We start from the raw sequence: 24,133 nt of genomic DNA, 5'->3' as shown, positions 1-24,133 counted from the left end.
CTAATGCGCTCAAGTGACCTCTAATAAATTCCCTGGTGTCTTGCGGATAGCATCCACTTACCCATCAAGAACTCCTCCTTTAGTAGGTAAGGTGTAAGAAAAAAGGAAGAGCGGGCAACATAAGTCCATCATTAGAGTCTCAAATTACATGAAAAAAACATAAACCCTCTCTTCAATCCACACTGCCAACTGTTTGCTGCCTCCTCTACACAAATGTCACGACTGCTTTTTGTCTGCTCGCTTGTCTCCCTTATTATTAATTTTTGTTTCCTTCTGCTTTAAATTAGTCTGCCCAGCCCGCTCCTGGAGGCTGATGGCTTGTGAGGAAAAGTCGCAGCTTGCACTAAATCCCCGTGGGTTTTATGGAAGTGGCAAAGGGAAATCAAGTGAGGGAAGAAGGAAAAAAAAATAATGGAGGAAACCCCTGCTCCTGGCCAGTCTCTGGGTGGGGGTCCAGCCATACCCTGGCTGGGTTTTGGTGGATTGCTGAACAGAACAGGGCCAGCAAGGACCTCAAACTCATAGGCTTCCCTGGGGAAGGCTGCTTTCTGGAACCCTGAGCATCACCAAGGGCATTTACATCATTTCAGTATTTTATAGTTCAGTTTTAACTCCACTAGCATTTACCTAAGCTGGTCCAGGGATGTACCAGCACTGGGAGTGGGGCTAGGTTAGTGCTAACGCCTGCCCTTGCAGTGGGGTGACAGTTAGGGCCAAACACAGACCCGGCACATCTGCGTTCTCATGTGGCCTCCTCCTCTTTCACTCAGCAGCTCTGCTCTCCTCATTCCCACCCATGAGGTTTGGTCCAGGGTCCTTAGAGTGTAGACACACAGGTTTGGTGCTCCCCACTCTTGATAGTCCTCCAATATGTTCCCAGCAAGCTGTGCTCCCTCAAACACCTCATGCCACACTCTGGGCACACAATACCCCCCTCTATGCCCTGCTGTCAACACTGAGGACCTGGGTCATGCCCTCACCAATCTGAGGTGTTCTGAGCCAAGAAAAGCAGAGGAGACCAGGATCAGCTATCACACAGCAGAGACAGAGCCAGTCCCTTTGGAGAGGTTAGCTTTGGACCCCCTGGCTTTCTCACCCTCAGAGGGGCTGCAGACACTCAGCCACTGTCATGTTTTACATGGAGCTCCTTCATCCCATCAGATGGTGCCTGCACATCCACCCTCCTGCCCATGTCCCTGGGAAGAGCTGCCCTCAACCTACTCCAAGAGGTGCTAACTGGGGCAAGGACAGCTGACTCAGACACAGGTGCTGAACCAGAGCAGAGCTACCAACACACACAGCAGGTCTCAGCATGGCCAGTGGAATGGTGGCTTCCCACAACAACCTCATGCTCTGAAAACATGTGGAGCTGGAAGATCTCCAAGTACTTCCTGTGTTGCCAGGGAGAGACATTACTACTTCTGGGATAAGAGACAAAAATTAGTTCATCCCAGCAAATCCCTACTGGAGCTGGGGACTCCCCCATTCCACACTAACTTCTAAGTTATGCTCAGTCCCAACTCCGAGGCATCAGGAACCCCAGTAGCACACATGGGAAATGAAGTGATTCTTCTTCACCAGCCAGCTTGCACCTTCAACACAGAAACATCTCCCAAGTGTTCCCAACCAAGAAGAGACACACATTACAAGTCCTCATTTCAGCATCTGGTGCTGCTTCTTGCTTCTTTCTCAGCTCTAGCACTTCTCTACCAGTCCTTACAGCTCCAGCAGAAACTGGAATGTCAAGGGAGCATAGGAAAGCCAGGTACCCAGCTCTGCTTTTCACCAACTCTTTCTGAAACCCTAATGTCACATCCAGAGCCTAAAGAGATCTGGACCACTGCACTCTCCCCAGGCACACCCCAGAAGATACAGAACTGTGCTTTCAAACGTGGCAAATGTTTTTTTAAAAGATGGGTTATGGTTTGTGTTAGAGCAAACCCTAACCCAGAGATAAGCAGCTTTTTCATCACCTTCCATTTACAGGCATAAACCCACCATGTGAGGTACTCCCCAGATGCAGCAGTAGGAAAAGCCTGGAGCGGGCACAGGGCTGCTCCAAGGGACACTGACCCAGCATCACATGTGCAAACACCTTCCTTCTGTTCCCTCCCAGTCTAAACCAAAAGGCCATTATTTCAGCCAAGAAATACAGCAGTTTCTTGGCATTTCTAAAATAGATTTTCAGACTGAATCTGGGACCTGGGATCCTTGGTTGAAGTCTACCTTCAAAAGCAGCAACTGCTGTCAGCACATCACAAAATCTGTCAGATGACTGGGGGCATCAACAAGCTTCTCCATAGCTCAACATCTGTGGCAGCAACACTCCAGGAAGAGGCAATATGAGTGAAATATGCAGTTCTTACACATATCCACATATCACACATCCACATCTCACAGGTAGTCTGTGTGACAGCTGGAGGGTCTGGATGGGGCAGGGGAGGCACTGGGGGGACACAGCAGCCTCCCAGCCTCACCACCTTGGGGTACCAGGCTGTAGCCAGTAGCTTTCTGTGGGCTCCAAGGGGGATGCTGTCCTGCAGCAAGAGCCAGGACAAGTCTCAGGTGCTCAGCTTGCCTGCCTGCTCAGACCAGTTCCCCACAGTCCCCATCTGATTACCTCAGCTTTGCTTCTCGTCCCATTTTACCGCTTCTGAAAGTCATGCCTGCCACCCAGGATGGAGACAGAACGCTACATCTAAAAGCACTGCACAAAGCTCAGCTGAATCACACTGTTCTGTGTTATTCTGAATTCTAATGGCTTTTTATTTTTCTAGGGTGTCTTAGAAGATTCTGCTCTTTCACAAATCTAATTCTCTCTATGTGAACATTTGGATTTTCACTCCCCCTCTCTAATAAGTAATTAAGTAATCTCATGAACTTTGCTTCCTCCAGCTTTCAGCAGGGAACCTACCACTGCCCTCAAGGGAACCCAAGATATGTATTTATTGGATTTTTCTGTTTCAAATCATGATTTAATCAAGATGAAGGGGGAGAGAAATGAGGCCTTCACTCTTATTCCAGACTGTAATTTTGAGTGCAGTCCCAGACCAAGAGACAGCAAGATCTAATAGGTTACAAAAATACAATCACTGCTCATCTTCCAATTAAACTGAACAACTCCATTTACTGTGCCACAGACAGGCCCAGGGTGAGAGATGACTACACATTTTCTCAGCCCTACAGGGACTGAGACCCATCAGTGCCCAGCGTGGCACAGCCTCACTTAAAGCTGGAGGATTTCTTACTTGGGCCTTTTTTCTCCTTGTTTTGCAACTCACTTCAAAGCAGAGTTAATTTCTTTTGCAGAGGAGCATAATGTCTCCCTTGCTCTCCTTTTGTGGGCATTGTATTAATGAAAGGAATAAAACACTTGTGTCCATGACCCTGGTGAGCCCTGCTTTCAGCCAGGGCTGGGCAAACATCTGCCAGGAGCCACCAGCACAGGGAGCAGCACCTGCTGAGGGGCTGCTCAGGGGGATTGAGGCTCTGGGCTGGGCCTGGGGTACCTCCACCTGCCAGGGCAGGGGGCTGGGGGAGGCTTTCACCTGGGGAAATGGGCTCATCTCTGCTGATAACCTGAAAAGCCAACTTCTTACTGAGCATAAAAGAATAGAAATACTGTAGGAATTCAATATAACCCCTTTCTGCACAATTATGAATCTATGACTTGAGGAATATTGAGTGGGAAAATATCCTTTTTTTTTTTTTTTGCTAGATGGAGAGTTCAGGGTGAGGCTTTCTCTACCACAGGGACTAAGCTGAGTCCCAGAGCATGGAGGCAATGACAGGACTGTCCCTGCAAGCTCTAAACTTGGGTTATTTGGGCTGGATGGCAACACTGCTGAGAGCCTGGCTCACCAATCCACTGCTGGGGGTCAACTCCAGAAAATGCCAGGCAAAAGTTTGTTCCTTTTCAAGGACCTTTTTCTGCCTGCTGGGGTGCAGCCAGTGTTGTGTGACACAGGCCAGGGTGTCCCCCCTTCACCTTGGGCCAGGCTGGCACTTGTCTGGAGCAAAGGTTTTCCTTCTCCCACCTTTTTTTGGTACCTGATGCATGCTCACCCCTTCAATGGCTACAGGCATCTGTCCTTCCTCCCAGCTGCTGGTCCAGCAATGAGCTGTGGATTTGCCAGACAATAATGAGGGGTAACCTCAGTCCCTCGGCTGAGAGTGGAGAACAGGACAAGAAAAAAGAGAACAACTTCCACATTTATGGAAGGTTTTACCTTTCTCCTCTTTGAGGGCCCTGTTTATTGTCAAAAACATGCTGCCTAACATTCAAAAGAATAGCTTTTCCTGTGTAAACCAAAACCCAGGCTAGAAAACAGAGAGCAGCAGCAAGCCACCATGCAGGTCTGACATAAGGTTTCCTGAGCCCTCCAGCACAGGTTATCCCACTCCCTGCCCAGCATTTCCCTTCTACTTGCCTGCAGACATGAGCACAAAGACAAACAGCATCATTTGGACCAGCCGTACCCCACTGAGCCTCACTGGAAATCTGGCTCAAGCCTGTGTTAATTTGTGGCATCACAAATGAGTTACAATGGAAGTAAAGGAGCTGGCAAGGAAAGTGTATGCATTTGTGCAGTTATCTTCATCAGGAACAACAAAGGCAATTAGATCCATGCCCTGCAGGTATTTATATTGCACTGCTAGCTGACAGCACAGTGGCACATCCTACATCTGTGTCAGTGTGGAATGAAGTGTCTGCAGCAGGTTAGGGGCATTCTGTAAAGAAATAAATGCTGCACATTCCCCACAGCTCCTCTGCATGCTGAGGCACAGACCCACAATCCTGTGCTCAGTAGGTGGCTACTGCAGCTGCAGGGGATTAAAGGAGAAAGAGAGGGAGAAGCTTGGAAATTCACTGCCAAAAGGAGAAGTAGCAGGGAACTTTGGGGTGTTTCTGCATGTGTACATGCATGTGTGTGTGCATCAACTTATGCATAAAGGGGGAAAGAAGCTGCAAGGTAGGTGCATGGGCAGGGCATTATTTTGTGTGCTTTGTCCCTCATCAATTCAAGTAGACCTAGGTAGAAACTGTGGCTGTTTTGTTACAAAAGGAAGACAAACGGTGCAGGGGGAATGCAGAATTTAGAACCAAGCACATCAAATTTTCAGAAGAAAAACAATGGTTTAAAAAGCAAACCCTGTGCTTTGGAAGTGCTGTAGCAGTACCTCATGGGAGTTTGTGTATTGTCTCTCTGGGTCTTTTCTGTATGTTGAGATCCTCCCTGGACAATCCCTTTCCTTTGGAGATATGACACTGCATCTCCCTGGGCAAGGGTTTGGAAGCCCAGGCCAAATGGAAGGCTAGGAAATGGGACAAACCAACCCTCATAGAGGACTGAAACATGGTATTTTTGTATACCAGTTCTGGCTTGCTTTTTTTTTTCCCCACAAAATCCTTTATTTTCCAGTAATTTATTTTTTATATGTGATCAGCATTTTCTGTGAGAGCACAGTTTCACTCGAGAACACATCCAGGCTGCTCTCAAAGTGGAGCCTGACAGAACTAAGCTTATTAATAGAGCAACCATTTAACTCACAAAGAGGAGAGGCATCAAAGGGTTGTGTATAGTCATTAATAAATGAGACTTAAGGTCTCTATTTTTCCCTTGCCAGTTTTGAGTGCATGATATTTAATGATCTTATTCAGAAAAATTTCAGGGGCAGCTCTTAACTTGTTCAGTTTAAACAACTGCTTAAATATGCTCTTGAATGCTGTCCCAGGAGACTGTATTTCTTTTGGGGACAGAAGGAGAAGAGTGGCTTGCATCAGTGATGATGTCTTTTAGTCACTGAAATATTTGCCTGTGTTATTAACCCTCACTAGAAAGAATACAGGAGGGTCCTGATGACTTCTACTTTGCATCCACTCCCTGCATCTGGAACTGTCAAGCTCTGATTTTTCCTGCCCTGCAGCTTGTGTGCTCATTTACCTCAGGTGAAAATAGGGGAAAGGGGAGTGCAGCATGCTTGAGTTTAGCTCATTTTAAAGCTTTTAAAATTTTAAATTAGAGTTTACTCTTTCTCAGGAAACAGAACAGCTGGCAGTTGGCCTCACAGGACTCAGGGAGCCTGGCTTCAGAGAGAGTAAACCTAGTACTAATTAAAAACCAGGCTTAGGCTCAAAAGCATTTATGTAAAATACGCAGTTTGAACCAAACAACACCCTGGTGACACGATGCAGTCTTTGGCTGGTTCGTTGTTGGGAGGAGCTCTTAAACTCATTCCTACCTTCTCAAGCTGACAGAGGGCAACACCCCCAACTCGTGGCATACCTTGTTTTTGTGCACACACACATCAACGTGTGGTGTGCGGGTTCTGCTCTCCAGGCTGCCTTATAAGGCTTCCCAAGCAGTGACTCACATGGCCCCACACGCTCAGGAGCCTCTCTAACGAGAGCAAACAGGCACGTCTATAATGCTGAGAGACAGCTTGTGCCTGTCTGTGCCCACGTACAATCCCTGGGTATTTTGATGGGCACGCTGTCTGTGTGGGTAGAGTCTCTCCTCCTGCTGGCACTATTTCTCTCATATCTGATGTAGCTCCTGCGTGTGGCTGAGCTATTTCCAACTGATGACTGGGCCTGAAGGAGAAAAACACTTCAGGGCTTGGAGGACTCTGTACTCAGAACACCTCTAGCATTACACATCCACACATGTGAGTACAAGATTCTGCACTACCTCCAGTCCTATGTAGCAATTTAATCTCTCCAGAATGCCTATCTGATGCTAACACCACAGTCAAAGAGCATCACACCTCTGCTTTGCTGCTGCCAGGAACAAATGGGAAACGTGTCACGGAAAAGGAAGACTGATATCAATCTGTAGCTAATATTTCCCTCCACCTCTTGCTCCCTCAATTCTTGTATTATATCATCTCTTTCCATATATATGGAAAAACATCCCAAGGCACTGATTCTGATTTTACCCTCAGCTGCACATGCAGTTCCCATTAGCATCAATGAGGGCTACTCATAAGTTCTGAATTTGGCCCCTGGGCTTGTCAGTCCAGAGCAACAGTGATCCTAGAAGGGTCCTGATAGTCAGAAAACATCCCCTGCCAATAATCAGCAACTCATTAAATGTAAATGTTCCTTTTATATATGTTTGATACCCTTTATTACCCTGAAGGACTAAACTTTTGGATGTGAAGACCAGTGAATTAAGTCCACATCCAGCTGAGCAAAGACTGCATAACAAACACTTTCCTGTAAAATATCCTTGCTGGAGGCCACCTTTTTTTTTTTTTTTCTTGTTAAATGTCCTTAATTCATTATTCATAGGCTAAAGCCCTTGTAAGTTTTTCCCCTCTCCAGCCCCACCCTTGGTGTGAAAGTGCTGAAGGAAGGAATGACTTTACATACATTGGAGAACAGCACCATGAATTAATAATACAGTTTAACCAAGTTTGTCTAACATCACTATAATTGAGTTATAAAAATTTCATATCAGAGTTCTTGCCCAGATTTCTCTGGCTAGTTCAAGCAAAGAAGGACAGTGTATAATACTTACTACTTCCTTAGGAGACAGGAAGCTGTAGAGTGGGAGGGTTTGGCTGGCTTTTTGACTGGCCTGAACCTCTGCAGAGGAGCTTCTCTTTGCAGTGATCTTTGAATGGTGCCGGGAGTGTCTTCGCCGTATTTTACACCCTTCCTCCCGAGACCTGGCTCTGTGCCTCCAGAAGACATGAAGAACCAAAATGTTATTCCTTAGTATTGCAGTAGTGCCCGTTACCAGCTCCATACAAACCCTTGGCAGCTCTGTGCCAGGACACTGTGTGTGGGAAAATGTCTCCCACGTGACTGCTCTGTGGAGTCATAATGGGAAGAAAGGGGTGTTTTGCTTTTCTGTCTTAAAAGAAAAATAATAATTTTGCATCTAGGCTTTGGACCTTAACTTCAGAGTTTGGCTCCAGCTCATGATTTTATGGTGGCTCAAGGCAAACTATACCTTCATGCAGCCTAGAATGTTCCTATGGTGATACACCTCCAAGAGAAGACACACTCTGCTCTTGAGTGAGCACCCCTCCAATTACTGATTGCATTCCTCCCCCCACTGATCATCAGCTTTTCATAAGAAAATTCACAGCACTTAGAGGGAGTGAAGTGGGAGAGTGGGGGTGGGTTCTTCAAGTGCTTTCAGAGAACATGAAACATGAACTCATGATGTGTTTAAAGCACTTGCTGTTGCAGTGATGCCGGGTCTAACACCAGCATCCACTTAGCGGGCCCCAGGTCCTGTCATCCACAGGACAGAGATTTTAATCAGGTCAAAGACAGTGGCTATAGATTGCCACGGGTAAATGTATTTCCATTTCTAAGACCATGTTTAATGGCTTCCTGGAACATCAGCAGGACAGAGCCCTTGGGCTGGGGAAGGGACACTAGACTGGAATCAGCTGTCATGGGCTGATCATCAGCCATGGGGATTAGAAGTGACTGTCAGACCAAAAAGCTGCAGCCACTGCTCCTCGAGGCAAAACCCTCCTGTGGCCGAGACCACAAGCAGCTCAGCCCCAGCACGTGACACTGCAGTTACCAGAATGGGACGTGGCTCTGCACAGAGAGCCCGTGGCTCAGGCAGGCCATGGCAACCGTGTCCTTGAGCCCCCAGGGAAGCGCTGAGGACCCTGAGCTCGGGGAGCGGTGCCGTTACCTGCTCCGGCAGCTGGGGGAGTGGGAGTCGGAGCTCTCCGAGCGGGAGTGGCAGCGGCGGTGGCGATGAGATTTCCGGGTGCGCCCACGAGAGCTTTGAGGGGCAGAAAGGAAAACCCGCATTAGGCCAACAGATGGGGGGGGTGCAAGAGCCAGCAGCTGGAGGCTGAAGTCAATAACATTCCAACCAGAACGGAGATCTGAGCTTTAAACCAGAGACTGGTGTGTGAAACACTGTACAGAACATCAAGGCATGAAATTCTCCGTCCTTTCATTGCTACACCGACATTAAGGCCAGCCATCTTCCCAAGGTCTGTGCTAGCATTTTACACACAAGCTGTTAGGTTGGCTCTGTAGCCTGCTGGGGAAAGATTTGTGGACAAGCCTGCAGGAGTGCAGCAGCCAGCACCAACCCTTTCTGCTTTCAAGACTTTAAAGAACTATGTGCTTGCCTTTCATCCTGCAAAGTACCCTAAAACAGCCAGGCAACAGCCCAAGACCTTCCCATTGCTGAGCCTTGCAGGGAGCACCATCCTTCAGGGCAACCCATCCCAAACCTCCAACCCTCTCCGTAGTGCTGGCTCCTTGTTAAAGAGCAATGCAGAAGGACAAGCTCCAAGTGAAACAGTACACTCGGTAACAGCCCAGCCTTCCCCACCCTCTCCAGGTGGGAGCATCTGGCCAGTCCTGGGGGCAGCTCTCATGGCTGCTACACAAAGTACAGCTTCCCTAACTGCAGCCTGCCCTGTGCATGGCTCCTGCTGGAGGGGCAGGACTATTCACCTGGCTTCTGCCAGGGGCCCAGTCACTGCTGCTTCCTTTTGTGACAGGGCCTGAGAACAGTCCCCAGCAAACCATGCACAGGGACACAGGTCCAGTGCCCTGCTGTGCTTCCCTTTGCCCCATCCAGCCTGTTTCTCATGGATTGCCTGGCCCTGTCACTGAAGGGCTGTTCTTGCCTGCACCAACAGCTGAGGTCCTGCATGCAGAGAGCAGGGTGACATCGGTGACAGGCTACCTGCCACCTTCTGTGCCCATTCCCTCTCACCAGTGCCCACCACAGCAGTTATTTTAGACCTGGCAGCACATCCATCTGCTCAGGCTGGCATGGCTGTGCCAGCAGGCAAAGCTAATGGTGGGTTAGCTGGTGGGAACAGCCTGGCTTCGTGGCCACACCATACAGTCACTGACAGCATGACTATGGCCTGTTTGGACAGCATTTAGCAACCTGCCGGTATAAAAACTCAGCAAATAATTACTTGAGAACAGCACCTCCTTTAAGATTAAAGGACAACCTCCAAGAGCAATTCCTTCAACTCCACTTGGCTGTTTCCTTTGATGCTTTTCACACCCTGTATTTTTAAAAACTCCACATTTTGGGATCCGCCTTCCTTATTTCCATACAGCTGAAATCAGCAACACTGAACATCTCTCCCTCATATGGTGGATCTGTGTGGAAATCCCCATGTTTGCTCTTGACCCTCTGCACCAGTCCCTCCACTGTGTTTTCCCTCCCTTCAGGAGGAAAAACTGGTCCTGTGTGATTTAGATAACCGGTTGCTCGATGCGAAGACAAGCCAAAGCAACGTGATTATGCAAAAATCCTGATCTGAGATGGCTCATGGGATCCATCTGATGATCCACGCCTGGGAGCAATAAGGTTTGCAGAAATCAGGAGTGGCTCAGCTCTGATTTGTGAGCAGAAAATGAGGCTGAAACGCCTTGTCTGGTTTATCCCCAAAGAGCAATTCCAGCAGCTCTCATTCCCTGAGATCAGGGCACAGCAGCAGGACCTGGATCTTTGCTTTAACCACACTGGTAGGGTACTGCTACGTAAGGCTGGGGAGATGCCTGCTTTTACAGATAACTTAGGAATCCTCCCTTTTACCACTGTGATTTTTAGGTGCAGGGCAGCCCAGTTTGAGGAAAAAAAGGGTGTCTGTGCCACTGAACACACAGAAATCACAGAAGAAAGGAGACAGGCTTTCTGCATGCAATAGAAATGGCCTGCTCAGGCAGTATCCCAAGTGCCAGCAAAGCCAGTCAGGGGATCAGTTCCCAAGGTGCAGCCTCAGAACTGTTTCCTTGCTCTGAAAACAGGTGAGAAGCCAGAAGCCGCAAATGCCAGGAGAAGACAAAGAAGGAAGTTAAAAACAGAGGCAGCTTACAGCCCTCCCTTCCAGCCCTGAGGAACCCCATTTTATACCATACCCCTTGGTTGTCTGCCCCATAGGACTGTGCTCTGCTAGCACTCCAGGGCTGATGGGAACCTCAACACCAGATTTTTGCAACCTCTATCACCTTCAAACAAATCCTTTCTCTTCCCTAGGCTCCATTCAAATATCTGGCTGTACTTTATATCATGAGCAGCCTCTACTGTGACCTCCAAGAGCAGCAAACCAGGAGGAGCCAAGGCCCTTCCCAGTAAGACTGTGCCAGCCTGCCCCTTCAGCAGATTGGAGTTCATCCTCTCATGCTGCTCCCACCAGAAAAGCCGGAGTCTCTGCTCCAGACTGGATGAACAAGACCCTTCACATCCTTGCGAGACACAGAGAAAGTACTGAATGAGGGATCAGAAAAGAAAGGGAGAGGAAAGATCTCCAGCCTCTACAAACCCTTTTTCATTCCAGAAAGACCAGAATTGCTGGTTTTAGCTGCAAAATAATCCTGAGAGTCACTTAGGGCTGTGCAGCAGGTGTTAGCTCCAGGGGCCCCACCACATCAAGCACTTCCTAGCCCCACACTGTGCAGGCAGAGCAGGGAACTCCATGAATCACTACTTACTGTTTTTTGTGTTTTCTTTCTTCCTTTCTCTTACTTTTGGGGCTTGAAGAACTAAATAAGAAATGGCTAATTAATTCGGAGATTTCTGTTCCGATAAAAAGCTGCACAATCACACATCAATGTTACAGCCAGATTGCCCAAGAGCATGCAGTAAAAATGAAAGGGTTTCATGATTCTGCCACAGCACAGGGGGTCCGAGTGCCTGCTGACAAATCTGCCTCGTGGGCTTGGCCAAAACCCTTAAAGGGATCGGCCAACTTGATGACTTTGCCTTTTTTACACAGAAAAGATGAAAACTTCTTGATTCTGTACACACACGTACTGGAATCAGGAGAGTTCTTCCAGTACACACCTGGGAAGCCACTGACTCTGAATGTTTCAAAGATGGTCACTGTTTGCAAATGAAATCATAAGAGAAATGAAGGTTCAGGTGCAGGATGGATGAGGTTGCCAGAGGTAACACCGAGAGGTTACACCAGTTATGTACTTGATTGCACAGGCCAGGCTGGGGACCCAATTCCTGTGAGGTCTGAGGAACACATAAGGCTGAATAAGGAGAGGGTAGCCCCAGACCCAAAGGAATGGGGGAAGCCAAGGGGATTCCACAAGGAGACACAGAAGAAGTGTCTTCTGCCCCCACTCAGTGAACATCAACCTTGAAGAGACCATTAAACCATTATTTCTAAGGGAACACCCACACTTGCTCAACTCTTACCTGTGCCTTCTCTTCTTTGAAGATAACCTGCAAGACACAAATATGTACATTGAATACAGTGCCTCACAAAGTTGTAAATTTGAATCAGAGACAATGTGCTTAGGCCCAGACTGAGCACTGAGAGAGGACCTCATGCACCAGCTGGGTAGAATGGCCCCAGCTCTCCTTTAGCAGCTGAGAAATGGTGTGGTAGAAGTGACTAGCACACTCTGCAAGTAATTGAGATCCTCAGGTTAACAAGTCTTCAGAGAGATCAAATACATCCCCTATCTCTGGTGGGTCCCTTTTCTCTGCTACTGCCTCACAGTTGTGCACGTTGAGGTGGCCAGTGTGAGTCCTTTCCCTGGTTTTCTGTATGAAGTACCAAATAGCAGTCAAAGGAAAAAATCCTTCCTGTGTGACTCCAGAGCAGCCTCACAGCCAAACTGCTGTCATTACTCTGTCTTGACTCCTGAAGCATCCCTGGGATGACACAGGAGACACTTTTCTCATATAGAGCACCCTGAGAGCATGGAGGACACTTCCATGCAGCAAGGCCTGGCCCCAGCACACAGCAGAGCCCACTGTCTCATCTCACCTTGGAGCACAACATCCTGCCTGAAGTCCTGCCTAAAGGGGCTGTGAGATTGCCTCTGGCAAAGTCAGTCAGGATCCATAGTTGAAGTGCTACCAGGTGTCTGGAAACAACCTCCATTGGTCACTAATCCTGAATGGTTTATCCTATTGCCTTTTGGGACCAGCTACAGCTTATTCTTGGCTTGCAGGGACATAAATGGGTACTAAGGGTTCAAAGCCAAAGAGTCTCTGACCAAGGACTTCCATCATGAGATGGCATTTGCAAAAGAGCATAAGAATCCCTCCTTGGGAAGAAACTGTTTTAAAGAAATTCCTATATCCTTGTCTCTCCTCCTCTTTAAGAGTGAAGCTCAACTTTTCACCCTGTTTTCCATTTTTGGTAGTTCTCTCTTTGGTTCAATATATTATAAATACATGAACTTTCCAAGGAAGATGGTATCCACTGTTCTCTTCAAATATTGGTTTAACAGCTGAGAGAAAACAGTGAAATATTTGCAATTTTAAAATTTAATCATACTCTGAATTAAAAATGGGCTTCAGAAGGGGAAGGTGGAGGTAGTCACCAGAGCTAGGAGAGGAGACTGGGATGTGAATGCGGGGAGCTTGTCTGAGCCTTTTCCTGGTCCTGGCACTTTCTGCAGGCTGGGAAAGAAGGGACCAGTGCAAACCCTGAGCACCGATCCCATTGGTATCCCAGAGGATGGGAGCCACATGAATAGGACAGCAAGGACAGAAGGCTGATGCTCCCCAGACTTCTTGTGGATTTGGTTTGTCTGTCTCTCTGCCCCCACACCCCAACAGCACATGTTTATCTGTTTGCCCTGGGTGGGCACCCCATTCTGTGCCCAGAGTTCACCTCCAGGTGGCCATTGCTGACAGCCAGAGCCCCACACCTCTCTGCCCAAGGCAGCTGTGCCTTCCACCCTTTCTCCAAACCCCCCAGCAGCTGCTGCCAGCTGAATTACTTTTTCAAGGGAAAAATACCTGTTTCTTTTTCGCTTCTTGGAGCTTTTCTTCTTCTTCTTCTTCACAGGTGAGGGGCTGTAGGAGGGAGACCTGAGGAGACACAGGGGCATTAGGAACCGCAGGGCACCCCAGCCCTTACCCCATCACCAACAGCACCACCAGGGCAGACAGAGGCTGGGGGCTCCCAGTGGGAATGAGATGAGCCCAGGGATGAGCCTCAACCCAGCTCTGCTGCCCTGAGGGGAGGGCAAGAAGATGGCAGCACCTCCCTGGGCTGTGGAACCCCCAGCCCCTCACACCTCCATCTTACACAGACCAGCCAAGGGCTTCTGTCCCCTCCTATCCCACACAACACCATGGCCACCCTCACCTCCTTCACTGACCCTCTTCCCTCATGCCCAGCTGAGGCTGCCATCTCCTGCTGCCATGGCCACCCTCACCTCCTTCACTGACCCTCCTCCATCACACCCAGCCAAGGGTTGCCCTGCCTGTCCCCTCACACTGCCATGGCTGCCCTCACCTCCTTCGCTTCTTGCGGCCAGATTTCTTCTTCTTCTTCTTCCCCCGGGCTGGTGGCGGCCTCTCCCCATCACATGAAGGGCTGAGGAAGGGGGAAAAAACCAAACAAACATCAAAAATAATAAAAATAAACCCTAAATCAACTCCCGTGGGACTCTGTCTGCCATCCCCACCTCAGGGACATGGGGCACCAAGATCAGTGTTCATGGTGGACTCGGGGCACTAGTGATGCCTAATTACCCTCTAACAAATTAGTTGGTCACAGTTTAAAGGGTCTAATGGAGCTATAACAAGACAGCTACACCACAGCAATGCTGATTATTTAAAACATGTTTGCTAAGGTTAACGACTCTGTAACAGATTTATAGGTTTTGTTGCTCTTTGTAAATATGCTTTAAATAATTAATTGGCATTTAATTTGCACACAGTAATTATCACAACCAGATGCATCTAACTATAATAAAGACTTGACATGTGTTAAGTAGCAATTGATTAGAAATATATATATATTTATTGAGACACTATGGTAATTGAAGGAGATATGAATCTCTTATACAGTTGTTAAAGCTTCAAAATAAACTCTCCTGTAAATTAATTTCTTTTTTAAACATATGATGTCGAATTGCATTATGCTTCAATGAAAAGCAAATATCATGGTTAATTAATTCAGAGCACTGGGCTGAAAAAATGACAGATACTCTGTGGCTACTCATTAACTAAAGCAAATGCTTGTAAAGACAGGGACAGCTGGTGCCAGCCTGTGGATCCCCAGGTCGATCCCAAATCAGTCCATGGATCCCCAAATAGATTCCCAGGTGGATCCCCAAATGGATCCAGGACCAAAGCTTGTGGGGGCACAGCCAGCTCCCCAGGGCCTCTGAAAAATCACTGCTGGAAATGAGGGTGCTGAGTGTGTGCCTCAGTTTCCCCACTTCTCCCCCTGCCAGTGGGAAGAGCCAGGAGTAGGTAATGAGTGGAAGCAGCCCTGTGTTTGGAAAATACTGTGGGATCTCCACTACAGAAACAAGACCAAAAATTGAGCAGCTTTCTGTAGAAAGAACAAACGTTATTGCTAATAAAAGTCCTAATGCACAGCAAATGGCACTTTGGGGGGGGACACTCAGCCTCCACTGCCCCTCAACACTTGATCAGCCAGGGCTTGAATTACCACCAAAATTACACTGTCATAAAAACCCAATTGCTTAGTGCTTTTAATATGCTCTGAAAAACAAAATTGCTCTGCAAAACGAAACTGCAAGTTAGTGCTTCAGTTGTGAACCGTGGATGAGTGCTGAGTGCTTCTGGTGCAGTAAATCCAAGGTGCAACCACAGCCCCACAGAGCACCCAGAGACTGCTGCTTGCTCTCTTTCTCCTCCTGAGGATTTCACAGACCAGCAGTAGCACTGCTAGGGGATATAGCACACTTTGGGCTCAGTGGGTCTTCTGTCTGCATTGAGGTAGAAGTCACGCATTTCCCAGGAACTCTCATTGTCACTGAGCTCAGACACCTGCCCAGAGACACCCCAGGGTTGTGCTAGATCGGGGACCTGAGCACTGCTAACAGACTGTCCATTCTCAGGATGCTCAAGCCCAGCTCCCACGTGCTTTCTCCTAGCACAGCTTTGGGCTCCTCAGCACTCAGGTCTGGGTGCCCCTCAGCCCCTTCACCCAGGGACCATAGCCAAGGGAAAGCAGAGCCCTTTCTGCAGAGCCCTTCTCCCTCTCCCAAGAGAAAAATCTCTCTTTGATGTGGAAGCTTTCTCCCATGTGCTGATCTGACTTTAATTGTTTCTCCGTGATTATAATCAAAGTCTAATTAAAAATGTGCTTCAGATTATTGTTCCACTTAGCCTGAAATCTGAAGATATGAAATGTGCTTTCTTGCTCTTTCTTTGCAGCATCTTTAACCGAACGGAGAGGCTTTAATCCCAGAGATAGTTTAGCAGGCAGGGCTCAGAGACCCCAGATGCTTCACTTACAATGTTCCATTCATTTTTCTCCTCTCAAGTGATCAGGGGCGAACAACAAGCTGATAATGAAGCTGTGTCTTAATGAAGCCAATGCTGCTGGTCTGATCTAGGCCTGGGGAGAGGAGAATTGCTGAGGGTGGTTCTCAGCAGACCTGGTAGTGCAGAGGCGTGCTGGCAGGTTGCCTGTCTTCCAGAGAGTGATACTTGGAAGGAGGCTGTAGGAGCTAGCCCTGGAGTAGAAGTGAACTGCAGGTTTCTCCCTGCCAGCATGCACTGGGATTTCATACAACCACATGCATCTGTTGTACACTCACAGAGTCATTTAAGCCATCCCCAGCTCTCACAGACCCCAGAGGGGCTGGATAAACAGCCACAGACGCCTCCCCTGCCACCCCTCGGCTTTGAGGTGACGCCATTCACAGCCCTGGCTCTTACCTGCGTGACCTGTGGTGCCCATGGTCTCGTCTCTCCCTCCCTTTGACACAGCCATTGGTGGTGGAGGTCTCCCTGACCACGCAGCTGCTCAGCTTTTCAGGACGTCTGTCCTCTGCAGGGTACGAGAGGCAGCCGAGTGTCCCACTGCCAGAGCAAGAGGAGAAGAAAGAGAGCCATCAAGAACTGTCATCAAGAACTGGGGTCACTGGCTGAGGGTTTCCCATGTCCTGGAGAATCTCCTTTCCTTTCCACAGGTAGGACCTGTGCTGCCGTGAAGAAGAGATGCAGGTTGCTCTCAGTGTTCAGCCCTGAAATTCTCCTACAAGGCTCCAACAAAATTCCCCATTTTCAGTCAAAGCTGCACCCCAGGCTTGCTGTGCTTAGCATTGAGAGGTGCCACGAGTGTCATGCAGCTGAGGAGCAGCTGGACAGCTCCATACTGCAGGGACAGTCTGGAGCTGTCCAGATCCAATCCAAGGGAGAAGGGAGAATGGGAGCTAGTCAGGACATCTTCTCCTGCATCCTGGGTTTTAGATCACCAGCTCTGCCAAGACAGGACAGGCCTTGCACTCTGACAGAAAAAAACCTTTTGTATTTCAAAAGCAATTTACCAAACCTGTTATTGCCCTAATAATACCTTACCACACATCTCCATCCTTCACTGGAAGCAAACTTTTGGCAGTCAAAGAGCAGCCCTTTTCCCTGCTCCTATAAATAGGGTGCTGGGCCAGTGAACACACCTCTTGCTGCTGAAAGCCCAACCTGGAGAACCTGGGGCAGCCCAGCAGAGCTAAGGGGAATCACCTGGGTCAGGTCAGTGCCTGCAAGAGCCCTGGGAAGACCACGGGAACTGGTGAAGATCAGAGCCACTGAGTGAACAGTCTTTAAGAAACACCAGGGCTTGTGCAAGCTGAAATGAAGCTAATAAGCCAAATGGAGAAAACAAACTCAAACAAGCCTGTGTGCAGACACTGGGGATGGAAGTAAATAGGTTTCCAGGTCCTGCAGATGTTTATTTCAAAGAATGGAAAGATTAATGAAAAGCCATAAGCTGTACCCAGCAGGGGTGCTAAGAACACTGGGGGTTTGATGTCATCCAGAGTATTATTTGAATAGATAAAACAAGTATTGGCATGTCCAGGCTCAGCCTGACTGCGGGTTGGTATCCAGGGTGGGTTGAGTTCAGCTGGCACTGAAAGTGTCCCCATTTCTTCCCATTACCATTCTGGAGCCAATCCCAGCACTGGGTTTGGAGTTTAGCCATCCATGCCCAGGTCAGCTCTGAAAGGTCCCACTGCTGTGTCTGCCACCCAACCTTCCTCATCCCTTTGGAAAGCAGCACAACTAAGCCCCCAGGCTGCATGGACCCCACCAGAGAAGGGGAAGGCTGGGATGTCCCCCTGCCAGCCCTGCAGCCATAGTGGAAGATACTTTGGGCTGCAGAGACCACCACAGCCATCACACGTGGGCCCCCTGTGGGGCCAGGGCTGCACATCCTGGGGGTTCAATGGGGCCCAGAGGGTGGTTAAAGAGCAATGTGATGTTAAAAAAGCCCCAATTAGGCATGAATAGAGTCTTGCACGTCCCAGGGAACATCGTGCTGCCTGCCTCAGCCACGAGCAACACGTCTTGGGGCTGGAGTTGGGACAGGAGCACCTGCAGAAGGTGTGTCTCCACCTGTTTTCTCTCTCAGCAAGCTCCCACTTTCACTAATAGCTGATTCCTCCTTGGAGCCCATTTTGTAATGCCTGAACATTTAAGGATGTGCACAGCCAAATACAAGGAACAGGAGTCACTGGGAGGAAGCTGGGTGAAATATTTCTGGCCAAGAACATGCAGGAGGTGATAGCCCCTTTGGCTTTAAAACTCTGTTACTCTGCTTGTAATAAATTCCCCAGTCCCTTCCCAACATTATTTTTAACCATCCAGGAAGCTACACAGTTAATCGCTGTCTGTGTGCAAGCTAATTGGCTTGTGGCCTTTCCCAAACCCCTTTTAAGAACAGGCTCAATCATTAGGATCCATTAAAAACGTCCCCAAATTAATGACCTGTGCAAAGTCTGAGCTGGATCCACTCCAGCAGTGGAGGCAGGAGGGTTCCTCCCCGGGCTGGCAGCAGGCTGAGACACCACTGCCAGGACCTGGGCACGGCAGGCAATGTCCTTCTCACCCCAGCCCCCGCTCCCACTAATGGGATTTCCAGGTCCTGGGGTTAAAACATGTTGGCCTGGAGGCAGTCAAGGACTCCTGTCCTGCAACGTGCCAGGAACCGTTTCTTCTGGGCTTGGATGTAATTATCGATGGAAATAATTATTCTCCAATTCCATCAAAGGCTGGCTTCCATTCAACCAAATGTTCTCCTCTGATGGATGCTGAGAGTCCCTAACGCTCTAAACTGGCTGGTAATCCCCTCACATTGAGCTCCACAGACATTGATTGAATATATATATAAAACTGTATTTTTTTCTTATTGTCTTTGGTGTCTTTCATGACTGATATAAAAGTGATGCAGTTTGGTGTGAACGATTACTGTGGCCTCAAAGGAGGGATTATCACACATTCCCTGCTGCTCGTGCCTGCAGCAGGAAAGAAAAGCCCTCTGTGGGTGTTTTGCTGGAGCCGGCCCCAGGAGAGCAGTGAGGATGCTCAGTGTGATGCCGCTGGAAGCACGGAGCTCACTCAGCCCAGAGGATGGGCCAGAGCAGGCAGGAAGAAGAGGAGACAAGAAGGATGCCCAGGGTTTGGTTCTCACTCCGATGCTGAAGCAGTGTTGTCCCCCAGCAGAGCAAACACTTTTCACTGCTTTTCACAGCCCAGCCAGCCCATCTCCTCATTTTGGTCCCATATTTGGGCTCTCCTGTGTTTTCCTTCCCTAACAGAATGTATAGACAGCAGAGAGAAATGATCTGTTACTACTCAAATAGACATGATGCAGGAAAGGTCACTGGTGGGAAAAAAACACAAATATTCTTCATTTGAAGGGGGGTGAAACCACCATAAAACACTATGTACATCTGGAGGAGAAGGGGTGGGTGGTGCCAGCCTGCTGTGAGATGGGGAGGTCCCTGTTTATTTTTGCAAAATGCCTGAACTGCTCCCCACCAGCCTTTCCTAAAGGCACGTTACATTTCTGAATCCCACTGCCAGCAGTGCCCCACAGAGCCCCATATCCTGAGGCCACGCCATCCTGCCTCACTTCCCTGGGGAAGGGATGTCACCCTCAGTTTGTGGAGGCACCATGGAGGCCAGTTAACCACTGCCCTTCCTGCCCATGGATGGATGCTGGCACCCTCCAGAGAGGATGGGACAAAGGCACAAGGCATTCTCTGCCTCAGGGAGCAGAGCTAACTCACAGATATCTCCATCCCTCCATCCCAGGCTGCCATGCTCCATGCCATGGCCAAGTGCCATCGCATCAGGCCATGAAATGTGGCACTTGGTGACGCAGACTCCTCTGGGAGCTGAGCCCAGCGACACCCGTCCCCTCTGGCCTCCCAGGGACGTGCAGCCAGCGAGGGTTTGGTGTGCACTTGACATCCCTGTGTGCTGATGGGTTTGGTGTGCACTTGACATCCCTGTGTGCTGATGGGTTTGGTGTGCACTTGACATCCCTGTGTGCTGACACCCCAGCGCTGCCGGGCCGGGCACTGCCCTCCTCTGCCCTCAGGCTCCAGTGTCCCAGCCCAGCTCCTCTGTCCCAGCCCCACAGCAGTCTCCTACCACAAAGCTTTTATCAGTCAGCCTTTTTCCCCGCAGTAACTCATCTCAAGAGGAGACAAGAGCAGGAAAATTGTCTTCCTAGTGACCTTTCAGCTGCCGGACCCTGGCACCAGGCCATGTCCCCACCCACAGCCGCATTGTCCGTCACCTCCCCAGGATGGGCCCCAGCAATCCCAGTCCCTGGTGGCCTTGCACATCCCCTCTGCCTTTCCCAGCTGCTCTGCAAGCAGCAGTGTAAGCAAACTGGGGCTGGATCATGCTAACCAAGCCCTTTTTTTTCCCCATCCTTTATTTTCCTTTGCACACACAGCAGGGTCAGGTGCTGGATGCACCCGGCCGCAAACACAAGCACTTCAGAGGCCCCAAACACTGACTGCACTTGGCAGGCCTGCACTGACAGCACTTCCAAGCTCAGGGCAGAGCTTGGAAAACCAGTATAGAAACTTTAATACCATCCCCGCTTCAGCCCTGAGCAGCTCCAAGTTCCCATCTTCTCTATAGCCCCCAGTGAAAAGGCAGGAGCAGCTCGAGCCAACCAGAGCCCCGAAACAAAAAAAGGTTAAAGCATCTCTGATGAGCCTAATAGCTGTGAATGTTTAACTGGCATTAAATGATGATGGATGGATGCCTGGCCTGGGAACTGGGAACATCAGCCTGTGGAAGGACACAGGCATCCTGAGGGGAAGCAGGAGAAACCCGTGCACCCCCAGCCACTCGCACCAGGGATGCTCTCGCCAGTTCTCCTGAGTAACATGCAAAAAGTGCACAGACAGGTGATGGAATACCTCATTTTTCCTCTCCTTTCCTCACTTGGAGGTTTTGGCTGTGCAGGAGAGGGCAGGTGGCTCTCTGCCATGGCCACATCCCATGTGCTTCTGCCCCAGGCTTCAGTGAGGGTGGTCTGAGCTGCTCAAATAATTTCTAAAATCCACCCTTGGGGCTGAGAAGCGCTGGCAAAATGACCCTTTGATTTTCTCTCTTGGTCTCCAGCTTTGCTCATCTGATTGAAAAAGAAAACAGTCAAACCGTTCCCTTGTCCCTGGAAAGGGAGGGGACAGAAAAAAGGGTTGTAAAGACATCTCACAGAAAAAACTCCAGCAGATGTGTTTATGTAAAGCTCTCTGAAATACGCACTAAAAATACCTCTTCAAAATTAGGAGAAGGGGAATATTGTAAGTGCTTCCCACAAGCACACACACACACAAACACCCCATGGCAGGTTCTTTCCCCACCTCATTCAACCCGTTATTATTAGTGCACCAGGAGCCCTGCAGTTTGTTATTGAAAATTATAATAGCAAATCACCGAGATATTTTCCTTGATTACACAGACTCCAAGCCAGTTCAATTTTAATCTTCTCCCCGCTATTTTTTTTTCTGTGCATCAGCAGAGGCACCAGCTGCAGAAAAGCACGTGGTTTTCATGAGGCAGTTTAAACACAGAAGAGAAATACAATTCTGTAATATACATTTTTCATCGAATTTTTGCCAGTCGTGACTCACCTCCCCCTCCTGCTCCTGGGAACCCTGTGTCCTGCTGCAAGCCTCTATGTGGCAGAGGCTCCTTTTCCTTCTGGGACTCCAGAAAGGTTTAACAATTGCTCCTGGCACATCCCGGGCCAAAAAAGCAGCTTGGCTCTTTATTTTCCAGCAGTTGATTTACTATGCGTGGTTAGATCAGAACAGAGGAGCTTCCCTGCTGGAAGAGGCCCCCGTAGCGGTGCAGAATCGGTGCCAGATGCTCTGGGGGATTCTGTGAGGTTGCAGCCCACGGGGAGGGCTCTGTCCTGGGCACCAGCTGGCAGTGGCAGAGGCTCACAGGATGGATGGCCCTGGCAGAGGGAAAAACTCCACAGGGGAAAGCAGCGCCTCCATGGACCATCCTTCTTAGGCAGGGTCAGGCACAAGGGCAAGCACAGCCTCTCCCTGCTCCCCATGGCTGGATCTCCTCGTCCCCAGGGGCACCAAGACCCCCCTTCCCTGTCCCACTTCCTTCCTGAGCACCTGGTCACCTTGCAGGGCTTGGAGTCACTTCTCCTCGCTGCCAGCAATCCAGGATGGCTCTGCTGTCTGCCTGCCAGCAACTGCAGAGACAAACCTGAGGAATATGGCACATGGGCACGTCGTTTCTAAAGGAAACCTGGACTGCTGCCCCATCTCAAACAGTTTCTACGGCATCTTGTGCCTCCCACGCTGCCGGCTCGGAGGTCCCTGCGGAGCTTCCCGCCCGTCAGCACCTGCACACTGCCGGGCCAGGCTTGCTCTCAGGGGGACAATCCTGTGCCTTTCCTGTCCTCAAATCCTCCTCCTTAGACAAATACCCTGCGGGTTCCCATGTCTGTGTAGGAGCCAGTTTTACCCTCACTCAGGAAATAGGAAAGGAGGAGCCTTGGCTGTCACAGGTGCCTGCAAATGTAGACAGAAGTTCTGACATCGCCATGCTGCCCCATGGCACAGCAATCCTGCACAGCCCTGATCCATGTTTTGGGGGACTCCAGGCTCCTGAGTGACCGAGGAACTGGTGTGAGGAGGGACTGGGGCTGAGAGCTTATGCTAAAACCTGCCATAGCCTCATGGCCACTCTCCTCCTGGCAGGCCACAAACTGCACTCCCAGACCCTGTCCCTGCCATTGTCCCCAGGCAGCCTCAGAAAGCCATGGGGGCAACTGCTCCTGGGTGAAGGGGATGAGAGCTGATGGCCAGGCATGGGGGCAACCTGAAGCAGCCCTTGCAGAGCTTGGATCTGAGCTCAAATTTCTAATTAAACTCTCTCCCACAAGCACTGCAGGGCAAAACCAAACTGGATGAAGGTCAGGACCATGGGCTGAGAGGGAGGGAACCCAGCGGCTGTGATTGGGCACTTCCCAACACAACACTGGGAGCCAGAAGCTGAGGAGCACCAGAAGATGATGCTTAACATTTTAGGAGGGGTTTAAAAAAAAATGAACTGAAGGACATCTAGAAAAGAAGAACTTTGGCACTACCTGCGATGTGGTCAGGCTGGAGGGCACCTTCACACCCAAGAGCTGCACAGTGCCAGACCCTGTTCCAGGGACCATCAGATGCACCCATTCCCTCCTTTGTCCAAAACCCTTGCTATCTGGCATGGCAAACAGCAGTGAAATAGTGTATTTGCCAATAACAGCTCGTTAAATTTTAATCAAATAGGGAATTGTGAGCACACATTTACCAGGAGCTCCTGGGAGCGCTGAGAGATCACTTTAAAAATGAATTAGTAATAAGGCACGTTGGAAGCAGCAAGGAGAAGACGGCTGGAGAAGATCCACTTGGAGCAGAAATGCTGCCTTTGCCGCTCACATAAAGCTTTTTCCTCCTTGCTTCTTTTGAATTACCACTGGAAGAAGAGGGCAAAACACACTGGGATAATTCCAGAAAAACCAGCCTGTTTATGCAGCTGCTGCCTGCCTATGGAGCTGCCCTGGGAATGACTCCGGTTGACTGCTGCCCACCCCATCCCTCCATCCATACATCCATCCAAGCTGGGGACAGGGACACTCAGGTCACTGCAGGCCATTAATAAACCACCCACTGAGTCACTCAGGGGGTCCCATGTGTCCTGCCCCATGTGTGCTGGGACACAGTCATGGTGTCACCTAATGAACAGCAATCCCAAGGGCTCAGCTTGAAATAAATCCAACATTAAAAAATGCTCAGACCCCCCAGGGCAGACCCACAGGTGCATGTGAATGGGTGTCCCAGCATGGGTGTTCAGTGGCATCACCTGAGCGAGGTCTGGCACAGCAGGGGTCCCTGGAAATCCTC

General features: G+C 49.5%; 1 protein-coding gene across 5 annotated transcripts in view; it reads right to left on the bottom strand.

Annotated features, from left to right (window-relative positions):
* Positions 1–24,133, bottom strand: part of SRRM4 (serine/arginine repetitive matrix 4) — a 47,414-nt gene that overhangs the window by 11,279 nt on the left and 12,002 nt on the right. For 2 of the 5 annotated variants that reach the window (XM_064674690.1, XM_064674693.1), the window contains exons 2-8: positions 16,632–16,775; positions 14,227–14,307; positions 13,725–13,796; positions 12,165–12,191; positions 11,450–11,500; positions 8,667–8,759; positions 7,524–7,686 (exon numbers count right to left, since the gene is read on the bottom strand). In XM_064674690.1, coding sequence (XP_064530760.1) covers positions 7,524–7,686; positions 8,667–8,759; positions 11,450–11,500; positions 12,165–12,191; positions 13,725–13,796; positions 14,227–14,307; positions 16,632–16,775 — 631 coding nt within the window. The remainder of the gene's footprint in view (positions 1–7,523; positions 7,687–8,666; positions 8,760–11,449; positions 11,501–12,164; positions 12,192–13,724; positions 13,797–14,226; positions 14,308–16,631; positions 16,776–24,133) is intronic. The other 3 variants (XM_064674689.1, XM_064674692.1, XM_064674691.1) reach the window with 3 other exon arrangements.

Source organism: Pseudopipra pipra, chromosome 18 (assembly GCF_036250125.1).
Source record: "Pseudopipra pipra isolate bDixPip1 chromosome 18, bDixPip1.hap1, whole genome shotgun sequence".
NCBI classification, from domain to species: domain Eukaryota; kingdom Metazoa; phylum Chordata; class Aves; order Passeriformes; family Pipridae; genus Pseudopipra; species Pseudopipra pipra.
This window is presented reverse-complemented; position numbering and strand designations above follow the sequence as displayed.